Here is a 20,753-nt window from a genome sequence, read left to right as displayed (position 1 = left end):
TGGACTGACAAGGTAGGAGTGTCTCATAGAGTGGACAGTGAGTGGACACAGTGCTGCGTCTGTGGAACGAGATCCTAATGCGTGACCACGACTTAGTAAAGCGTGGGAACGAGATCCTAATGCGTGGCCACGACTTAGTAAGCCGTGATCTCGTTCCCACACCTTACTAAGTCATGGCCACGACTTAATAATCTCATTCCCACGTCTTTCCCAAGTCGTGGTCACGCATTAGGATCTCGTTCCCATGCGTTAATAAGGCGTGGCCGCGACTTAATCATTTTTATTTATACAGGATGTCACCAAGAAAAATAAGCTGTGATCTCAAGAAAACAACTTTTAACTGCCTCGTGGCCTCTCATGGACTTAGATCCTAAACAGAGGCGCAGGGGTCTGAAAGTGAGGGGGCGCTGGAGCTGCGGTGGCTGTATAGTTAGAAACTACTGCCCTGTGTGGGCCTTCCTCCTCCTCCTCCTCCTCCTCCCCCCGCTCAGCCTGCAGTTTGTTTGGGTTTGGTTTGGTTAAAAAGCGGCCATCTTTACTTTCAGACAGTGGGGGCGATTAGAGAAAGTGGAGACGGTGGCTGTTCACTCATGCAGGAACGCTGGCGGGGTAAGTCCAGCTTTACATTCGCTTATTATCAAAGCAGGACTCAGTGAAAGTGAGTCGTTGGATTCTTATGTAATAGTGCTTTATCCTGAAATGGACACTGAGCTGAACTAAAGTGCAGGACTTTACTTTCCCCACGAAGTTCATATTCAACTCCCCGTTCCACCCTTAAATGGTGCAGCAGTTACAGTCTGGCGCCTCAGTTCAGTCGCGGCACACGTAACCAAAACAAACGCTGTATTCGGTTTGTGAGATGTGTCTCGTACACTTTAAGTGCTTTTTAGATGTGTATGTCATGTGGATATACACCCATCAGCCATAACATTAAAGACACCTCCTTTATCAGCCCCAGGCGCCAGAATGGAACTGCTGCACCATTTAAGGGGGAACGGGAAAATTGGAGCGAGACGCTGTCGAATAGGAAAACAACCTCAGCCTCGTGCTTACAGCCAGATTCAGGTTGTTATTTCCGCCGATTATTCGCTTCATCCTGTCTTTTAAAACCTGAACACGCGTCTCTGTGTCATATTCTAACTCAGCACTGCTCTGTTTTAGGGTCATGTGCTAAAAACACCGAGTTAGGATCACCTGCGCAGCTTCTCGGTCTTCCTTATCCTCATAATCTGCTGCGTAGTTAACTAAAGGTCAGGGCAGCTCAGTTCGAGCACAGCCTGCAGGATAAAACAGCACTAGACCGTCAACTTTACTGCCGACAGTTCAGTCGAGGCACATATAACCAAAATAAATGCTGTATTAGGTTTGTGAGATGTGTCTCGTACACTTTAAGTGCTTTTTAGATGTGTATGTCATGTGATTATACACCAATCAGCCATAACATTAAAGACACCTCCTTTATCAGCTCAACTGACCACTTCCTACAGTTACAGACTGTAGTCCAACTGTTTCTCAGCATACTTTGTCACCCCTTTTACCCTGTTCTTCAGTGGTCAGGACCACCACAAGACCCCCACAGAGCAGGTATTATCATTCTCAGCACTTCAGTAACACTGATGTGGTGGTGTGTTAGTGTGTGTTGCGCTGGTACAAGTGGATCAGACACAGCAGTGCTGCTGGAGTCCACCAACCAAAAACATCCAGCCAGCGGCAGCGTCCTGTGACCACTGATGAAGGACTAGAGGATGACCAACACAAACTGTGCAGCAGCAGATGAGCTATCGTCTCTGACTTTACATCTACAAAGTGGACCGACAAGGTAGGAGTGTCTAACAGAGTGGACAGTGAGTGGACACAGTGCTGCGTTTGATCCACTCATACTGGCACAACACACACTAACACACCACCACCACGTCAGTGTCACTGCAGTGCTGAGAATGACCCACCACCCAAATAATACCTGCTCTGTGGTCGTCCTGTGGTGGTCCTGACCACTGAAGAACAGGGTGAAAGGGGGCTAACGAAGTATGCAGAGAAACAGATGTAATTGTAATTGTAGAACTACAGAGTGCTGCTATATGGTCAGTGGAGCTGATAAAATGGACAGCGAGTGTAGAAACGAGGTGGTTTTAATGTTGTGAGGTGATATGGTGATTCCTTTTAATAAGGCATGGCCACAAATTAGCATATTGAGGCCCTGTGTTAAGTTCCATGGCTTCAATATATTAATTTGTGGTCACAATAAACTTAACACTCGGCTTCATTATGTAATTTGTGGCAACTCCTTATTAAAAAATAGTCACTGTGTCACCTTAGGGGTTCCGTACCTGCCAAATTAGAGGGTGGAGTAGGTTTGTGGGTGTGTCTCGGTAGAATACAAGTAATTATAGATCTATATGTAATATGGATTTGTCACATTAGCAGTTTTTTGCTAATAAATATTTATTACCATTAAAAGTTTAAGGTCTTTTCTAGTCCAGTAGTCAGTAACAGTACTTTGTGTTTTCCTAATGGGATGATATCCCAGTGTAATGGATTCTAATGGTTTAACAAGTGTTCTGGGACTGATTCCAGATGCATTTGATGGTTTCCTAATGGGATCTAATGGTGTCCTAAAGGAAACTAGTGGTCTGTAATGGTAAAAGTAAACTATCAGGTATTAATCCCAATGGTTCTAATGATCTTTCTTTAATCAAGGCTTATGTTACCGAATCTAAGGCTGTAGTGGGTCTGTGAGATGAGTCTACACATGATTGTAGATCTGTATGTTAGGTTGCATTGTCACTATATCAAATTATTAATAAGGCAAAATGCATTCAGGTTCAACTAAGGCACATCTTAGCAAAATAAAGGGTGGAGATTTATGAGGTGGATCATTTTTATTGGCCATTTTCTAACCCAAAGCCAACCCTGTGTGAGCTGAAATGAGCCCATGAATCACATTAACACATTTCCAGCATTTTTAGCTGAAGTTCAAACACTTAAAAATCACTTACCTTACTAATAATTTCTGTTATTTTATTCAGTAATAACCCAAACAGTTTCCTGACCTACTTGACCCTGACCTGACCTCCACACAGTATTTGCAGTAATAACATTAACTCTGATTAATGTTGGGCCCACATCTTTCTTCTTATCTAATGGATTTTTAGCGTGCGCTCGCTCGCTTTACTCTGACTGGACCTGCTGACTCCACTTGAATTGGTTTATGAAGTTCTGTTTTTCCCTGAAACTTCAACTTCTCCAATTTACTTTGAAAGAAAAATCCATTTTCTTTCTCTGCTATGTTCCCTGTAAAGCTTCACATACATTTAAGAAGACAATCACTGTGTTCAAACTGCAAAAAATGACATTTAGTGAATACGAAAGTGTTAATATATCTAATATTTCTCATATTCAGATTGTTGTAAGAATATTATAAGACTTGTTTAACTAATTTCTGGACATTTTTACTTGTTTTGAAAGGCTCATATCATCGAAAAAACAATTTACCTTGCTTTTTTTTAATAAAAGAGTTTGAAGTGATATGTAAAAAGTGAAATAATCATAAATGGAGTCAGTATTTCTCATTTCCAGATTGTTGTCAGAACAGTGTACATTAAAATACTATAAGCTAGATACTACAAGGTACTTTAAAATGTGGGAACACCAGAACGTTATTAAATGATATGCTGTGTACTGTAAACGTGTACTGCAGTTATTAAATAATATACAGTTATTATCTGTTTGTAGTAATTTCTGATTAGATTAGATCACTGTTTCAAATATAAGGCTTCTGTTAGTTTCATTATAACGTAATTCTTAATATTGTTTGTCTTTTTCACTTTTGAATCATCTACAGTCGAAATCTGTGCTGAGCATCATAATTCTATACAGTTTTCTGCAGCATTTCTTGTTTTACTAAAAAATATTGGTCCCAAACTTTTGAATGCCAGTGTAAATAATGTTATTTACTCTTTAAAGGGCCAAACTAGCATTTTAAATACTTAAATAAAAACCAGTTGCTTAAATAAGATGAATCAAATGAAGTGCTACGTCGAAAGTAAGAAGCGACTGGATATTTAGCGTAACGAGACATTCATACAGTCGTATGTAAAAGTTTAAACACCCCTAGTCAAATGATATGTTCTGTTGATTTTCTAAGAGAAAATATACGTCCTCTCAGAGAACACACTTCAGTATGACATTTTTCTGAAAATGTTAGTGCGGTATTTTTATTTATTTGCTGGTTTTAACATATTGGAAAAAAGTACAACATAAAATATTAAATGAGCCAAAACTTTTGCCACATTTTATATTTAATTTTTTTTCCGCTTTGTTAAATTCACCCAAACCTTTGCTACAACTGTCGCTGTTGTCGGAACAAAACCTCGTATCTCCATTTTTGTCGTTTTTCAGTTTTTGGCATAATTTGAAAACGTCTGTTGCCCTTTACGTTGTCTGTAAGTTTCATCATGAATGGACCAAAAGAAACAGCTCAGAGTTACTTAGAAAAAAGTCTGGTTCCATTGACTTACATTAAAAGTAGAGTACGTTTTTTCCTTCTCCTGTAAAGTTACCATTTTGGACATACAGCAGCGAATTATTCTGCAGTGTTTCATGTAGCATTAGTAGAAGCTTTTTACACTTGAGTGCACTTACCTGCATAATTTAAGCCATAAAATTGCAAGACAGATCAAAAAAGGTCAAAATAAAAATAATAAATTGGCTGATTGTCTATAAGTTAAGTGATGTACAGTACACTCGTCTCCATTGCACGCTGAGCAAATAAGCTGTTGTTTCTCCTGAAAAGTTTTATTTAGAAGTTTTTTCTGCAGCTCGCTGACTGACTGTGTACACAGAGCAGTTTCTTCCTGACCTACTTGACCCTGACCTGATATCCACACAGTATTTGCAGTAATAACATTAACTCTGATTAATGTTGGGCCCACATCTTTCTACTTTAATAGGTTTTTATGGTGCGCTCGCTCTCTTTACTCTGACTGGACCTGCTGACTCCACTTGAATTAGCTAGAGAAGTTCTGTTTCTCCCTGAAACTTCAACTTCTCCAATTTACTTTGAAAGAAAAATCCATTTTCTTCCTCCAGTTTGTTTCCCGTAATGCTTCGGGTACATTTAAGAAGAAAATCACTGTGTTCAGACAGCAAAAAATGACATTTAGTGAGTTCAAAAGTATTAATATTTCTCATATTCAGATTGTTGTAAGAATATTATAAGATTGTTTAACTAATTTCTGGACATTTTTACTTGTTTTGAAAGGCTCATATCATAGAAAAACCAAATTCACCTGGCATTTTTTTAATGAAAGTGTTTGAAGCGATATGTAAACACTGCCAGTTTCAAAGCATACTGTTCACTCCCCCATCTATACGGTCTATATATGGAAACTGAGCTGCAATAATAAATATAATAGTTGGTTTTTGTGGCATCACAGAAACTGAACCTGTTTCAAGTTCAGTTTCTGTGATGCCACAAAAACCAACTCATTAACATATTTACTCCTATTCAGCCTGTAGCAGTTTAGCCCCGCCCACTCACACTAAGGCTTTTGAAAGAGTCAGACAGTACAAAGCAGCCAATCAGAACAGAGCTCATTTAAATATATCAGTCTTAAAGGCACAGTAACAAAAACAGCCTGTTTAATTCTAAATGCTTTGAAAATGGTCACATCAAAGTAAATTGTGATGATATTTGGTAAACAAAAGCACAGAAATGTTAAAGGTGGAAATAAAGTACAAGAAAATGTAGGCAAGTTATTTTATCTCGTGAAACTTTTATTCTATTGGCAGATAATTTAGTTTCAAGCGTTATTTCTTCAAACAAGCAACATTATATGCGTTCTGTTTTGAAATGAGCAGAATGACCTACTGATTGAATAAGACGGCTTAAGAAGATAAAATGACTTTGAACGAGTAAAACAAAATCTAGAAATAAGCTGAATAAGCACATAATAGTCTTACGACAATCTCATAATGAGAAGTTTTACATTGAAGGACCAGATTTAGGTTGTTTTTGTTTGCCAGGGTATCATTTTTGTCCAACATGAACAGACGTGTTTACAAATCCACGGAAACTGAAGTGGTAGCTGGTAAAACCTGTTTGTTGACTGAAGACAAAAGTGTTTTTCAACTGCAGATGTGACCAGAGAGGCCGTCTGGTCACCTGTTACCTGAAATCTGAGTCATAAAATGGTTCAGATTCCTTCACGTCTTCTCTCTCTTTCCCCCCTCTGTGTGTTTATCCTAGAGAAGAGATGAATGAGGACGCGTATCAAGTCCCTGCGAGGAACGAGTACCGCTACCTGGTGCAGGATGAGGGGGAGGAGGAGATCCAGTACGTCCGACGTCACTACGTCAGCCCGTTCCTGGTGGTGTCGAAGAGGTGCATGTTTTTAATAGCCTGTGGAGTGCTCGCGTTACTTGCTCTTGCCGGATATTTGGCTCATATCGCCCAGACTCCGCCCCCAGGCTTTGCGGAGGTGCTCACGGACTGCGGTTGGCTGCGCGGGCGCCGGGAGGACGGAGCTTATTCCTTCAAAGGCATCCCATACGCTGTCCCGCCTGTCGGCGAACGCCGGTGGATGCCTCCGAAAGATCCAAAGGAAGCGGAGGAGTGTTGGCACGGCGTTTACGATGCTACCCGTGTGCGCAGCGCCTGTGCGCAAGTGCAGCCCCTCCAAAAAGATGGGCACGTGACCGGAAGCGAGGATTGCCTTCATCTGAGCGTGTTTACGCCCAGCCTGCAGCCTGATGAACCCCTGCCCGTCATGGTGTGGATCCATGGAGGGTATTTACACATGCTGAGTGGGCAGGAGAGAGGCTACTCGCCCACCGAAGAGCTAGCGGCCCGAACACAAACCGTCTTCGTCAGTCTGAACTACAGGCTCAATGCCTTTGGCTTCATGGCCCTGGAGGTGCTGAGAGAGGGTTCACCCACCAATACCTCAGGTCAGTCCCTTCAGCATAGCTGTCCGATTAGGTCTACATAGAACGTCCAAACTGCTCAGGGAAGCTGTCCATCCTAAAAAGAACTATTGTCTGCCCACATTAATGCTCCCCACTTGTCAGATGTCCACAATGGATGAGTCATTAGCTTTCAGAGTACAGCAGTAGTTGGAGGAACATATTCAGCAATAGGCTCTGGGTTTTATTATTGTTAGATTATTTGAACCAGAGCAATTTGGTACAAAATGATTGCGGATCATTTTGAAGTAAGAGGGGCCGATATGGTGAAAATATAACATCATAATGCACTTAAGACATTTTCACGATACGCAGTATGAGTCATGATTAGAGATGGAACGATACCACTTTTTCCTTTCCGATACTGATACTGATACCAATACTGGGCTTCATTTATGAACCATTCTTAAGAAGAAATTTCTTCTTAAAACCCACTTACGCAGTTTTTACGAAGATTCTTATCTGGGGTTTGTTCTTAGTTAAGAACAGAATCTACACACACTCGAGCACTAAGGTGCGAAAGATTAAAGAACACCTCATGAATCTGACGTACACTTTTTCTTAGGACCTTTCACAAACTTAGGAAGATAATGGTGAATGAGGCCCAGTGCGTATTGGGCTGTACAGATCCAGTATTTCTTCCTTAAAAACTACTCGGCTTTAAAATGAGCTGTTTATAATTGCGCCCTGTGATGGACTGGCGACCTGTCCAGGGTGTATCCTGCCTTCTGCCCAATGACAGCTGGGATAGGCTCCAGCACCCCACCGTGACCCAGAAGGATAAGCGGTTTAGATGATGTGTGTGTGTGTGTGTGTGTGTGTGTTTTTAATTGCAGCACTTCACTTAAGATGATCATCTAAAACCCACCAAATCATTCCCGTGACACAATGCTATTTGGCCTGCAAAATTATTTTAATTTTCTGTTATTATCAGCCCGTTTCACCCTGAGATACACTGCAGTCCCCAGCATGCACTGCAACATAGTGTGCGTTCTGACAACGATCTGTGGGCAGTTACATGAAAAGAAAAGATATTAAAGACTACATAAACATAAAATGTATTTTTATTTAGAATTATTTTTGAATATGTTTTTAATTTTGCTGTTGCAGTTTTTGCATATTTTGAATAAACAAAGGTCAGTTGGGGTCAGGGCAAAACCTTAAGTAAAAGTAAAATAAAAACACAGCTGGCCCACAGATTTGCTGAGATTTTTTAATATGACCCTTTAAGTGGTTGAGTTTGACACCCCAGTCTAAAAGTAGACTATCACACTGAAAATATAATAACTGATGCAGCATTTTCTGCAAATAAACGATTATCTACGATAAATATTTTGAGGTTTACAAACAAGCTAGAATGGACAGACTTCACTTTACAGAACAAACAGTAGTGCCACTTATAAAAAACACCATAAAAACTATGAGTACACAGCTTTTTTTAAGATTCAACCTTTGAACCAATAAACAATTTAAGAAGGAAGAAGAGGAAAAATAAAACAAAGGATCCACAATGATGTTGGAATCACATGGGAATCAGCAGATATTTGATTTAAAAAAACACCATTGGTCAGATGTTTAGATTAGACTGATGTTACAGTCCGATATGTGGTGATGTTTTGTACTCCAGAAGAGCAGAATGTTTAGGTGATGCTGGGTTACTCTGGTAAAATGTGAGCACTTTATTCACTTTACTGCATCTGAAACCATATCCAGGGTCTCTGTATTGCTAATCCTGGTAGGTTTAGTCCCAATTTTTGTATTTTTATATGTTTATGTATTGGCAGATTGCGCATGAAAAAAGTGCATCCCTAAACAAAACAGGTGGTATAAATAAATAAGATACTGGTATAATGGGCTGACGTTCAATCAGCTATTTGTTATTGTGTGGTTTATATAGTATTATAATGTTGTTTATAGGCGCTCTATAATTGGTCTAAATGTATTTTTAGGATATATACAGTTTTTCAGTGTTCTATATACTCAAAAAAGAGTGCTCATGTTATTTATCACTATAACAATAACACATCATGTTGCTCACTCCACTCAGGGAACTACGGCTTCATGGACCAGATTCAAGCTCTTAAGTGGGTTCAGAAGAACATCCACGTGTTTGGTGGAGACCCAACAAAGGTCACCATATTTGGCCAGAGTTCAGGTAAAAAAAGTGAATGTACATTGCTGCTCTAAACTGTATAATAATATATTCATGTGCAAAAGTTTGAACATCCCTGGTCAAATCACGTTTTGTTGGTTTTCTAAGTGTAAATAAGTTACAGAGAACGCACTTAAATATGGTGTTTTTCTGCACATTTAAGTGCACAGTTTCTATTTATTTACTGAGGTTAATATAAAATATACATATAAAATATAAAAAAAGAAAACATGAAATATAAAAAGTGGCATAACTTTTGTACAGGCCACATTTAATGTTTTATTTTTTCCAATGTGTTCAGCAGATAAACTCATTGTATATTAAAATTTGCAGAAGTGTGTTCATTTATTTACACTTAGAAAAGAAATAAAATGTCATTTCACTGGGGAGGATATGACCGTATACATAGAGTGCATATATATATATATATATATGTGTGTGTGTGTGTGTGCGCGTGTGTGCGTGTAGAAATTGCTCTTTCATGTTCATGTACCGTGCCTTACACATATACTATACAACATCCAATAGCTATATTTTATGGTTATTACAGCCTGCAGATTATGGACAAAATAATCATAGTGGAATTATATTGCAACATGCCTTTACTGCTGCTGATGTGATATTAAAGGGGAATTCCACCGATATGTGGTGTAACTATAGAGATGTAAACAAATACATTGAGTGGTTTGATATGAAATGATTGATTGTAGATAAAATTACTGACTGAATTTCTTTACAGTGGTGTTGATAGGAATGAGGGGTCGCCATGACTACAACACAAATATAGCCATTTTATTTACTATCCAAACCCACCAGTGAACCTACACCTGTCTTCTGAGTTTCTACATGTACTGTTGATGATGGTAAAATTGTGATAAATCTGGGAAAACAAAGCTTTTTTGGGGGGTCATTTTGCCTTAACATGCCTTGCATGTACTTCTCTGCCATGAATAGCTTATAAAAATACATTTTAGACTAAACTTTTATCTAAAATATATCATAAAATAATGACTCAAGCATCATACAGCATACATGTCCTGTGATTAGGTAACTCTTTATCACCACCACTATGAACAGTTCTGACTGACTTTGTTTATAACTTAATGGTTTAATTATGCAGAAATTTTGCAAAATCGCTGGAATCCCCCTTTAAAGATTGGCCTGCATGTTTTTTGACCAGAATTGTGTAACCAAACTCTCACAGAATGTCATGGGCTGGTTAGGAAGCTTACAGTGCACAAAAATACGTTGTGTAGTGGCTCATTTGCATGTTGTGCCTTCACGCTGTAAAACCAATATTACAGTATCAGCTCATTATGATATGCGTTCCTTCTGCTGGGTTTGCTTGACTAACATGTTAGCTTTTCAAATCCTTTCAAGGAGGAACATCTGTATGGACGTTGATGATGTCGAAGCTGGCCCAGGGCCTGTTCCATCGTGCCATCGACATGAGTGGCTCCTACGTGTATAACGCCACTCTGGCCTCAGCTGAGAGAGACAACCTTCTGTTCCTCCGTCAAACAGGCTGCAAGGACGCCGCTTGTCTTCGAAAGCTCAGTATAACTGAGGTCTTGCAGGTAAGATGAGGCAGGATAATCTCTAGTGTGTTGACTTTCATCTGAGCAAATCAGAGTGTATTTTATGTAGTTGACACAAGGCAGGAGATGATTACTGATTTAAAGAGCTCCCATCATATCTCATTTCTTAACATGATCAGTGCTAAATTGTACCGTTCACTCCCTGGACACTAGATAGGCCACAAAAACAGCCTGTTTTGAATTCACTGCTTTCAATACACATTTACTATTTACATATACAGTCGTATAGAGAAGTTTGCTCACTCTTGGATGAAATAACTGATTTTCTAAGTGAAAAGAAGTTAACACATCCTTGCTGAATTTAATATATTGAAAAAAATAAAACATCATACGATATAAAATGTCCTCAGGCCACATTTTGTCTTTTATTTTTCTTCAGTGTGCTAAATTCTGCAAATAAACAGTAATTGTGCATGAAAACGTGCACACAGTGCACAGACTTATTGAGCCTACAGCAGTTTAGTCTGGTGAAATTATAAGGAGTGCTTCAGCCTGGACTGTTTTTTTTTGAACGAGGCACAGTACAAGGCAGCCAATCAGAACAGAGCACATTTACATATATCAGTCTCAAAGGTACAGTGAGAAAAGAAACAGCCTGTTTAATTCTAATGGATAAAAAGAGATTAGAAAATGGTCACGTTTGAATGAACTATGACTGTTTTTACTACATAAACCAACACAAATGTTATAATGTAATATAATAATACAGGGAGATTCACTCGAAAGAGGCCCTGAATATTCTGTTGTAACTCCCGTTAGGATGAAGCAATCTGAACCAAAAAATACCCTACCTACCTTGACGTGTGTGTAATTGATTGCATTACATGCGATGCTGTAAGTGATCTCCGTTTTCTGCCAGACACATGAAGGCGTACGGGGGTATGCGTCCGGAAGTTGCAAACGGAGGTTAAACGCCGCAACGGCTGTCCGGCGCCCCGGCTTGTTTGAAGCTCCTTATACTGAGGAGCTCATTGCACATTATTTTGTTCAAATTGCTTCATCCTAGAGAGTTATTACAGAATATTTGGGGCCTCTTTCGAGTGAATCTCCCTGTATAATAAGGTTTAAATGTTAAAATGTAGGATATGGACACTTTAAATGATAAACTGCAGTATAAAACAGTCTGTTTTAAAATGTAATAATTCTGATGATCATGTTTGATTGCCCTCTTTTTAAAAAGTCCTGGAAGTAAGCATAGGAGCAAAGCATATGGACAACTCACCTTTATAGTAACTGAGCTTGTGCTAATTATTTCATACTTATTGAAGCTGCAGATGATTTATATGGTGTATATATATATTTTGTTATAATGAAATATGAGCGGTTCAGTAGTGCATATTGTGGTTTTTATATGTTTTTAGCATATTTGAACAATATCACAATAGGACATTTTCATACTGGCCTATCTGTAGATTAAGACTCAACCAATTAGTGTTGTCTGTAGTATTAAATTTAAGTGTAATTAATTATGTAGTTACAAAATTATTACATTTACATTCTGTATTGACAGGTTCAAGTCTGCACTTCTTTCTTCCTTTCTGTTTCAGTGTTAAAGAACGACAAAAACATGGCAAAATGTATCCATATTATCTCCTCTTATGAACGGAGATGTGGTTGGATTGATAGTATAGAATCTGTACTTTTGACAGAGTTTTTCCATCTATTTCAATGAGCTACAAGTGATAAAATAATTCTATTAAATTACTTCACTGCATTTGTTATTCGCTGATTCATACAAGGTTCCTTCTCCTTCTGACTATGCAGGCCATTCCATGGCAGGACTATCCATCATGGGCGGCAGAGGACCTAACTGACATTCCTGTTAAAGACCGCTTCTGCGGTCCAGTTGCAGTTGTGGATGGCCATGTCCTTTCTGTTGCTCCATTTGAAGCCTGGGAGAAAAAAGGTGAATTTTATAATGACGTTCCGTTTGTGGTTGGAACAACAGAGCAAGAGGCTGACTTCAGGTAAGTATTACACAGTTTTACACTGACTACAGTCGCCGCTATTAAACTGTGCTTCTGAATGTTAAAATGGGTCTTTCTTTTCTCGTCTTCAGTCCCCTTGTGAAGAACATTTCTGCGTGGACTTGGGGAGACTACCAGTGGTTTGTGACAGGTACGCTATTATTACTAGCAGGGTTACTGTATTACCAGAGTTAGTTCAAGGGGAGCCTTTCCACTTCCTGTCTGCAAAACGCTAGAGGGTGCCCTCTATGGGGCGAGTGGGGTGTGAATGGAGCTAAATGGCTAAAAATGAAAAATAAAACGCATAAAAATAAAACTTAATTTTGGGAAGTTGAAGGATGCATTACATTACAAAAGTCAGAGAAAACTTAACAGTATCTTTCCGTGTTTCTACATCAAAGAGGTGTTGGGTAGTGGAACGCTAGCTAGTGTTGCTTTAATAATGTAGGTTATTTCGCAGTAGCATTACTACCACTGTAATAACGCAGACTAATTCACAGTAGTATTACTACCACTGTAATAACATGGACTAATTCACAGTAGCATTACTACCACTGTAATAACATGGACTAATTCACAGTAGCATTACTACCACTGTAATAACATAGACTAATTCACAGTAGCATTACTACCACTGTAATAACGCAGACTAATTCACAGTAGTATTACTACCACTGTAATAACGCAGACTAATTCACAGTGGCATTACTACCACTGTAATAACGCAGACTAATTCACAGTGGCATTACTACCACTGTAATAACATAGACTAATTCACAGTAGCATTACTACCACTGTAATAACGCAGACTAATTCACAGTAGCATTACTACCACTGTAATAATGCAGACTAATTCACAGTGGCATTACTACCACTGTAATAACATAGACTAATTCACAGTAGCATTACTACCACTGTAATAACGCAGACTAATTCACAGTAGCATTACTACCACTGTAATAACATAGACTAATTCACAGTAGCACTACTACCACTGTAATAACGCAGACTAATTCACAGTAGTATTACTACCACTGTAATAACGCAGACTAATTCACAGTAGCATTACTACCACTGTAATAACGCAGACTAATCACAGTAGCATTACTACCACTGTAATAACATAGACTAATTCACAGTAGCACTACTACCACTGTAATAACGCAGACTAATTCACAGTAGCATTACTACCACTGTAATAACATAGACTAATTCACAGTAGTATTACTACCACTGTAATAACGCAGACTAATTCACAGTAGCATTACTACCACTGTAATAACGCAGACTAATTCACAGTAGTATTACTACCACTGTAATAACGCAGACTAATTCACAGTAGCATTACTACCACTGTAATAACGCAGACTAATTCACAGTAGTATTACTACCACTGTAATAACATAGACTAATTCACAGTAGTATTACTACCACTGTAATAACATAGACTAATTCACAGTAGTATTACTACCACTGTAATAACGCAGACTAATTCACAGTGGCATTACTACCACTGTAATAACGCAGACTAATTCACAGTAGTATTACTACCACTGTAATAACGCAGACTAATTCACAGTAGCATTACTACCACTGTAATAACGCAGACTAATTCACAGTAGTATTACTACCACTGTAATAACATAGACTAATTCACAGTAGTATTACTACCACTGTAATAACATAGACTAATTCACAGTAGCATTACTACCACTGTAATAACGCAGAGTAATTCACAGTGGCATTACTACCACTGTACTAACGCAGAGTAATTCACAGTGGCATTACTACCACTGTAATAACATAGACTGTCATAGTAGCATTACTACCACTGTAATAACATAGACTAAGTCACAGTAGCATTACTACCACTGTAATAACGCAGACTAATTCACAGTAGCATTACTACGACTGTAATAACGCAGACTAATTCACAGTAGCATTACTACCACTGTAATAACATAGACTGTCATAGTAGCATTACTACCACTGTAATAACATAGACTAAGTCACAGTAGCATTACTACCACTGTAATAACGCAGACTAATTCACAGTAGCATTACTACCACTGTAATAACATAGACTAAGTCACAGTAGCATTACTACCACTGTAATAACATGGACTAAGTCATAGTAGCATTACTACCACTGTAATAACATAGACTAAGTCATAGTAGCATTACTACCACTGTAATAACATAGACTAAGTCACAGTAGCATTACTACCACTGTATTAACGCAGACTAATTCACAGTAGCATTACTACCACTGTAATAACATGGACTAATTCACAGTAGTATTACTACCACTGTATTAACGCAGACTAATTCACAGTGGCATTACTACCACTGTAATAACGCAGACTAATTCACAGTGGCATTACTACCACTGTAATAACGCAGACTAATTCACAGTAGCACTACTACCACTGTAATAACGCAGACTAATTCACAGTAGCATTACTACCACTGTAATAACGCAGACTAATTCACAGTAGCATTACTACCACTGTAATAACGCAGACTAATTCACAGTAGCATTACTACCACTGTAATAACATAGACTAATTCACAGTAGCATTACTACCACTGTAATAACGCAGAGTAATTCACAGTGGCATTACTACCACTGTACTAACGCAGAGTAATTCAGTGGCATTACTACCACTGTAATAACATAGACTGTCATAGTAGCATTACTACCACTGTAATAACATAGACTAAGTCACAGTAGCATTACTACCACTGTAATAACGCAGACTAATTCACAGTAGCATTACTACCACTGTAATAACGCAGACTAATTCACAGTAGTATTACTACCACTGTAATAACATAGACTGTCATAGTAGCATTACTACCACTGTAATAACATAGACTAAGTCACAGTAGCATTACTACCACTGTAATAACGCAGACTAATTCACAGTAGCATTACTACCACTGTAATAACGCAGACTAATTCACAGTAGCATTACTACCACTGTAATAACATAGACTGTCATAGTAGCATTACTACCACTGTAATAACATAGACTAAGTCACAGTAGCATTACTACCACTGTAATAACGCAGACTAATTCACAGTAGCATTACTACCACTGTAATAACATAGACTAAGTCACAGTAGCATTACTACCACTGTAATAACGCAGACTAATTCACAGTAGCATTACTACCACTGTAATAACGCAGACTAATTCACAGTAGCATTACTACCACTGTAATAACATAGACTGTCATAGTAGCATTACTACCACTGTAATAACATAGACTAAGTCACAGTAGCATTACTACCACTGTAATAACGCAGACTAATTCACAGTAGCATTACTACCACTGTAATAACATAGACTAAGTCACAGTAGCATTACTACCACTGTAATAACATGGACTAAGTCATAGTAGCATTACTACCACTGTAATAACATAGACTAAGTCATAGTAGCATTACTACCACTGTAATAACATAGACTAAGTCACAGTAGCATTACTACCACTGTATTAACGCAGACTAAGTCACAGTAGCATTACTACCACTGTATTAACATAGACTAAGTCATAGTAGCATTACTACCACTGTAATAACATAGACTAAGTCACAGTAGCATTACTACCACTGTATTAACGCAGACTAATTCACAGTAGCATTACTACCACTGTAATAAGCTACGTAGCAGTAACATTACTACTATAATAACTGGAGTACATTGTAAATATGTTGTTTAGTTTAATCTGTCTCTTTCTCTGATCCCTTATATAGAGAAATTAAGACCTTTTGGAGACAACGTTACGTCGAAGGCCCTGAGGCTATACAACAGCTCGGCTCCCTGCCCAGTCTCTGACCGCTGCCCAGAAAGGCTTTATACCACACTGGTGTCCGATATGAGGGTCAGCTGCCCCAACAACGACCTGGCCAAGCGAGCTGCAGGTGCGGATGAGTTTATCTACCTCACAACCTTAACATGACTCTCCTTATAGTTTCTCCTTATGTGTTTAAACCTTAAATTACAGTAAATCAAATTAACCCAGTTTTCCCCTCACCTAGCCAAGACCCGTCTGACTTGTTTACGCAGTTTCCTAAACTATATCAACGTACCATTATCTATAAAAATGGACAAATATCAGGCTTAAAACCGCTACTACCACTGTTTCTAGCTACGCTAGTGTACTTTTGTCCCAGTTTATAGATGATAGTATGTCATACAGTGTCAGAAACCAAATAAATGAGTCTGTTTGAGATTAATAACATGTCGACATGCTTAGAGACAAGTGTGTGATGATTTAAGCTTTACATGCACAATATTAGTGGGCAGCTAAATACGTCTGGCTGATCTGCTGCATTTGAGACATGGGGAAAATTGTATTCATCAGATTTTTGGTCGAACCATCACTTTAAAGACAAGAGAGACATTTTTAGGAATTTGGGGAATTAAAGTGTATCCTTGGTGTCACATCTGAGAGGTCGTGACAGCTCAGCAGGTGAAGTCTGAGTTGTTACCTTTTGAAGGAGCAGTCAACCTTAGACTCTCTTAAATCTTTCTGATTTCCAGAAGCTTTGAAGAGTCCTGTGTACCGTTACCTGGTGACCTACACGCCGTCTAAAGCAGTGAACACCTCCTCCTGGCTGTTATACCCAAGTCGCTTTTCCTTCCATATGCTGGACAGTCTGGGATTCTTCGGTGGTCTTGAGATGGTGCTGGGGTCGATAACCCCTGCAGACCAAGCTTTCCAGGAAATGCTCACCAAATACTTCATTTACTTTGCAAAAGAAGGTGAGCTTTACTTTTTAAAATGGCGCTTTTTTACAGTTATATGCAAAGGTTGGACACGTGGTCAAATTACAATTTTAATGCACTTTGTAATGCACAATTACTGTTTTTGCTAAATTTAACATTCTGGAGAAAAAAAAAACAAATGTGGGAAACATTGTGTTTCATGTTTTTCGTTTTTCCAATATGCTGAATTCAGCAAATAAACACAATTTGTGCATTAAAATGTGCAGAAAATGGCATATGGAGAGGATGCGCTAACTTATTTTCACATATAAAATCAAAAAAACATGGAATTCGACTAGGGGTGTTCAAACTTTTGCATACAACTGTATATATAGTATTTAAATCAAGTTTACAAAGAGCTTTATAGCAAAAAACTTGGTAAATAGACCAGAAAATATCATTAAAAATAAAAATAAATATAAGGACAGAAAACTTTGACAGAAAATAAAGTACAAAATTTATACAAATTTGTATAAAAAATCAACATAAAATACCAAAGGAAATATAAACAATAAAGGGAAATAAATGGAATAATGATAAATAAAGGAAAATATGGTAAGGGAAAATATTCATGGATAAAGGATAAAAAAGGGAAAATAAGGTGAAGGAAAATGATTGGATAAAAGATACATTAAGGAAAAGATAAATGAATACATAACGAATAAATAAAGAAAAACAAAGAAAAGAAAGTAAATGGATGAAGGACAAATGAAGGTCATTAATAAGAGGAAAATGAATGGATAAACAATAAAAAGGGAAAATAAGAAAAGAAAAAATAATGTGGAAAGGATAAATAAAGGAAAACAATGAAATGAAAAGGAAAATGAATAGATAAAAGGAAAACAAAGCAAGGAAAATCTCAATAGGAAATAAAACTGAATAGGATTTTAAGTGTTCTCAGCTGCTGCTCCAACACTAAACGGTCTGATTTTACTCGTGTTGCAGGTAAGATGCCAGCCGAGTGGGCTGAGTTTCCCTCCGGGACCGCCCTGCTGGACCAGAAACTCTCTGTGGAGCAGAACCCTTCAGCAGAGAGATGCAGACTGTGGGAGGAAAATGGTTTTTACAAATATGCTTGGATCAACTAAAACTAATTTGATTGATTCCCCACAATCAACATGCTTCACTAGTGTGTAAACCAGCCAGGGGCCAATACTAAAGAATCTGTTCTGTATTTTAACTCGTCTTGGAGCTTGTTTGAGTAGCCACTAATGCAGGGAGGGAAACTGTTGTGACTGGTAAGCATGGTGCGAAATACAGGGGATCCTGGGGGGGATCTAGAACCCCCTAATTAACCTCTTGGACCCAATGAATGTCTTAGTCAAAATTATGGGGTCCCTAAAAATGATAACATGCAAATTGAGAGAAGATCACTGTTTAGCCTTCTTTACTCAGGAAACGGCGAGATGCTATCTTTGATATTTTTAACTAACTAGAGATGCAGCGCTGGTCTGCCTCAGGGTGGCGCTGTTGCAAATTGGCAACCCTGTTGGTCATCATAGCCTAGCAGCTGTAACTATGCCCAGGACTGCCCAAATTGCCAAATTGCCCAAGAGGCTGGTAGAAAGAGTGAACTGTCACTCGTTTCTCAAACCAAAGACTTAAGAGGAGATGAGCAAGATCTCAGTTAGTGTGGAAGAGCACCAAACTAGAGAAGAGCATTTCCAAAAAAAGAACCGTTCAACTAAACTTTCTGTTGCCACTGAAGCACCAGCGCTGCTATGGTGAGTGAGTTAGCAGCAAGCCAACGCTGGAGTAGCCAGCCAACATGGGACCCCCTGGATACCAGGGGGTATTTCGCACACTGCTTGTAAGGAGTTGTTGCACTGAGAGTCAAATGATATTTTGATAGTAGTTAAAAGGTGAAAAGGGAGTCAAATGAGTGTCTTTAATAAGGAATAATGGCTTTTAGCTAAACTTAAGCCTAAACATTTGAGGCTAACATGGCTAAACCAGATACAGGGAGATTCACTCGAAAGAGGCCCCAAATATTCTGCGATAACTCCCTCTAGGATGAAGCAATCTGAACAAAACAACGCTCCTCAGTATATGGAGCTTTGAACAAGCTGGGATGCCCCTACGTAGGAGCAACGAGGTAGGCGCCGGACAGCTGTCGCGACATTTAACCTCCATTTGCAACTTTCCGAATGCAGACCCCCGAACCCCTTCATGTGTCTGGCAGAAAACAGAGATCACTTCCAGCATCGCATGTAATGCAATCGATTGCACATACGTCAAGGTATGTAGTGCATTTTTTTGGTTCAGATTGCTTCATCATAACAGGAGTTACAACAAAAATATTTGGGGCCTCTTTCGAGTGAATCTCCCCGTATATTGTCACTGTTCTATTCAGGTGCACCAGCCAGCTTCCTGACGCATGGACCAACAGAAAATACCCATCATTACTTAATAAAAACTTTACATTAAAGATTAAAGGGAAATTCCAGTTTCCCAAAACTTCAATCATTGAAATGTAAACAAAATCATTCACAGTAGTTTGATGTGAAATCGTAGCTCAGATTTCTTTACAGTGGTGGTGATGGGAACCAGGGGTCACTATAGGGGTCACAAATATAGCAATTTTATTTACAATCCAAAACCACCAGTGAACCTGGATGTCTGTTTTTAGATATAATGTGGATAATCTGGAGCTTTTAGAGGTGGATGTCTGGTTCCTATCACCACCACTGTGAACAACTCTGACTTGGTAAGTTTCTCTAGAACAGAGCGTTTCACACCAAACCACTCTGAATGGCTTTATATCTCAACCATTTAACTATGTAAAAAACACAGCGCAATTCCACTTTAACGCCCCGTGAACTTCATCATAGTATGGCAGCGACGATTTACCGTCCTTCATCAATATCCTTCATTTTCAGTGATTTTGTGCCGACAGCTAAAATCCAGATGATTTAGAAAGGCCTCCTCACAGCCATATAAGCCTATTGTTTGTATTCCAGTGTTGTAGGTGTACTTCTCTCTCTCCTCCATCGCGGGGGGTGACTTGCTTTCATGTTATCTGTGATCAAAGGGTCTTTGGCCACTGCCGAGTGGAGGCTATGATTAGGGAATCAGGTTTAATCACAGGCCGTAGGCCCAGCTTGCCTGATTATCCACTACCCCTCGCCGCGTCTTCAAGGTTAAACGAAGATTGGATGGGTTGACTCGACTCGCTCAACCTGCGCAGGAGAGAGTGGATGAAAGGCCTCCGCTGAAAAAGAGCACATGAAAGAGCACAGTGACTCGAGGTCTGTCGAAGTGCGGATCCTCCTCTTGTGCCTAAACCACTTTATTT

The 20,753-nt window shown here is 38.9% G+C and overlaps 1 protein-coding gene across 1 annotated transcript; it reads left to right on the top strand.

Annotated features, from left to right (window-relative positions):
- The first annotated feature begins 478 nt into the window (after positions 1-478).
- Positions 479-19,056, top strand: si:ch211-71n6.4 (para-nitrobenzyl esterase). The gene is made up of 9 exons (XM_036584866.1): positions 479-609; positions 6,248-6,948; positions 9,011-9,118; positions 10,496-10,692; positions 12,478-12,680; positions 12,773-12,831; positions 16,444-16,611; positions 17,234-17,455; positions 18,404-19,056. The coding sequence occupies exons 2-9, from the start codon at positions 6,255-6,257 to the stop codon at positions 18,544-18,546; spliced, it is 1,794 nt and encodes a 597-aa protein (XP_036440759.1). The 5' UTR covers positions 479-609; positions 6,248-6,254; the 3' UTR covers positions 18,547-19,056.
- Positions 19,057-20,753: the final 1,697 nt, after the last annotated feature.

Source organism: Colossoma macropomum, unplaced genomic scaffold, assembly GCF_904425465.1.
Source record: "Colossoma macropomum unplaced genomic scaffold, Colossoma_macropomum, whole genome shotgun sequence".
Classification (NCBI taxonomy): domain Eukaryota; kingdom Metazoa; phylum Chordata; class Actinopteri; order Characiformes; family Serrasalmidae; genus Colossoma; species Colossoma macropomum.
This window is presented reverse-complemented; position numbering and strand designations above follow the sequence as displayed.

Coding starts and splice junctions, on each gene's coding strand:
- si:ch211-71n6.4 (XM_036584866.1), top strand. CDS start 6,255: ATGAATGAGGACGCGTATCAAGTCCCTGCGAGGAACGAGTACCGCTAC. Junction 9,119..10,495: donor CATATTTGGCCAGAGTTCAG/GTAAAAAAAGTG, acceptor AATCCTTTCAAG/GAGGAACATCTGTATGGACG. Junction 12,681..12,772: donor GAGCAAGAGGCTGACTTCAG/GTAAGTATTACA, acceptor TCTCGTCTTCAG/TCCCCTTGTGAAGAACATTT.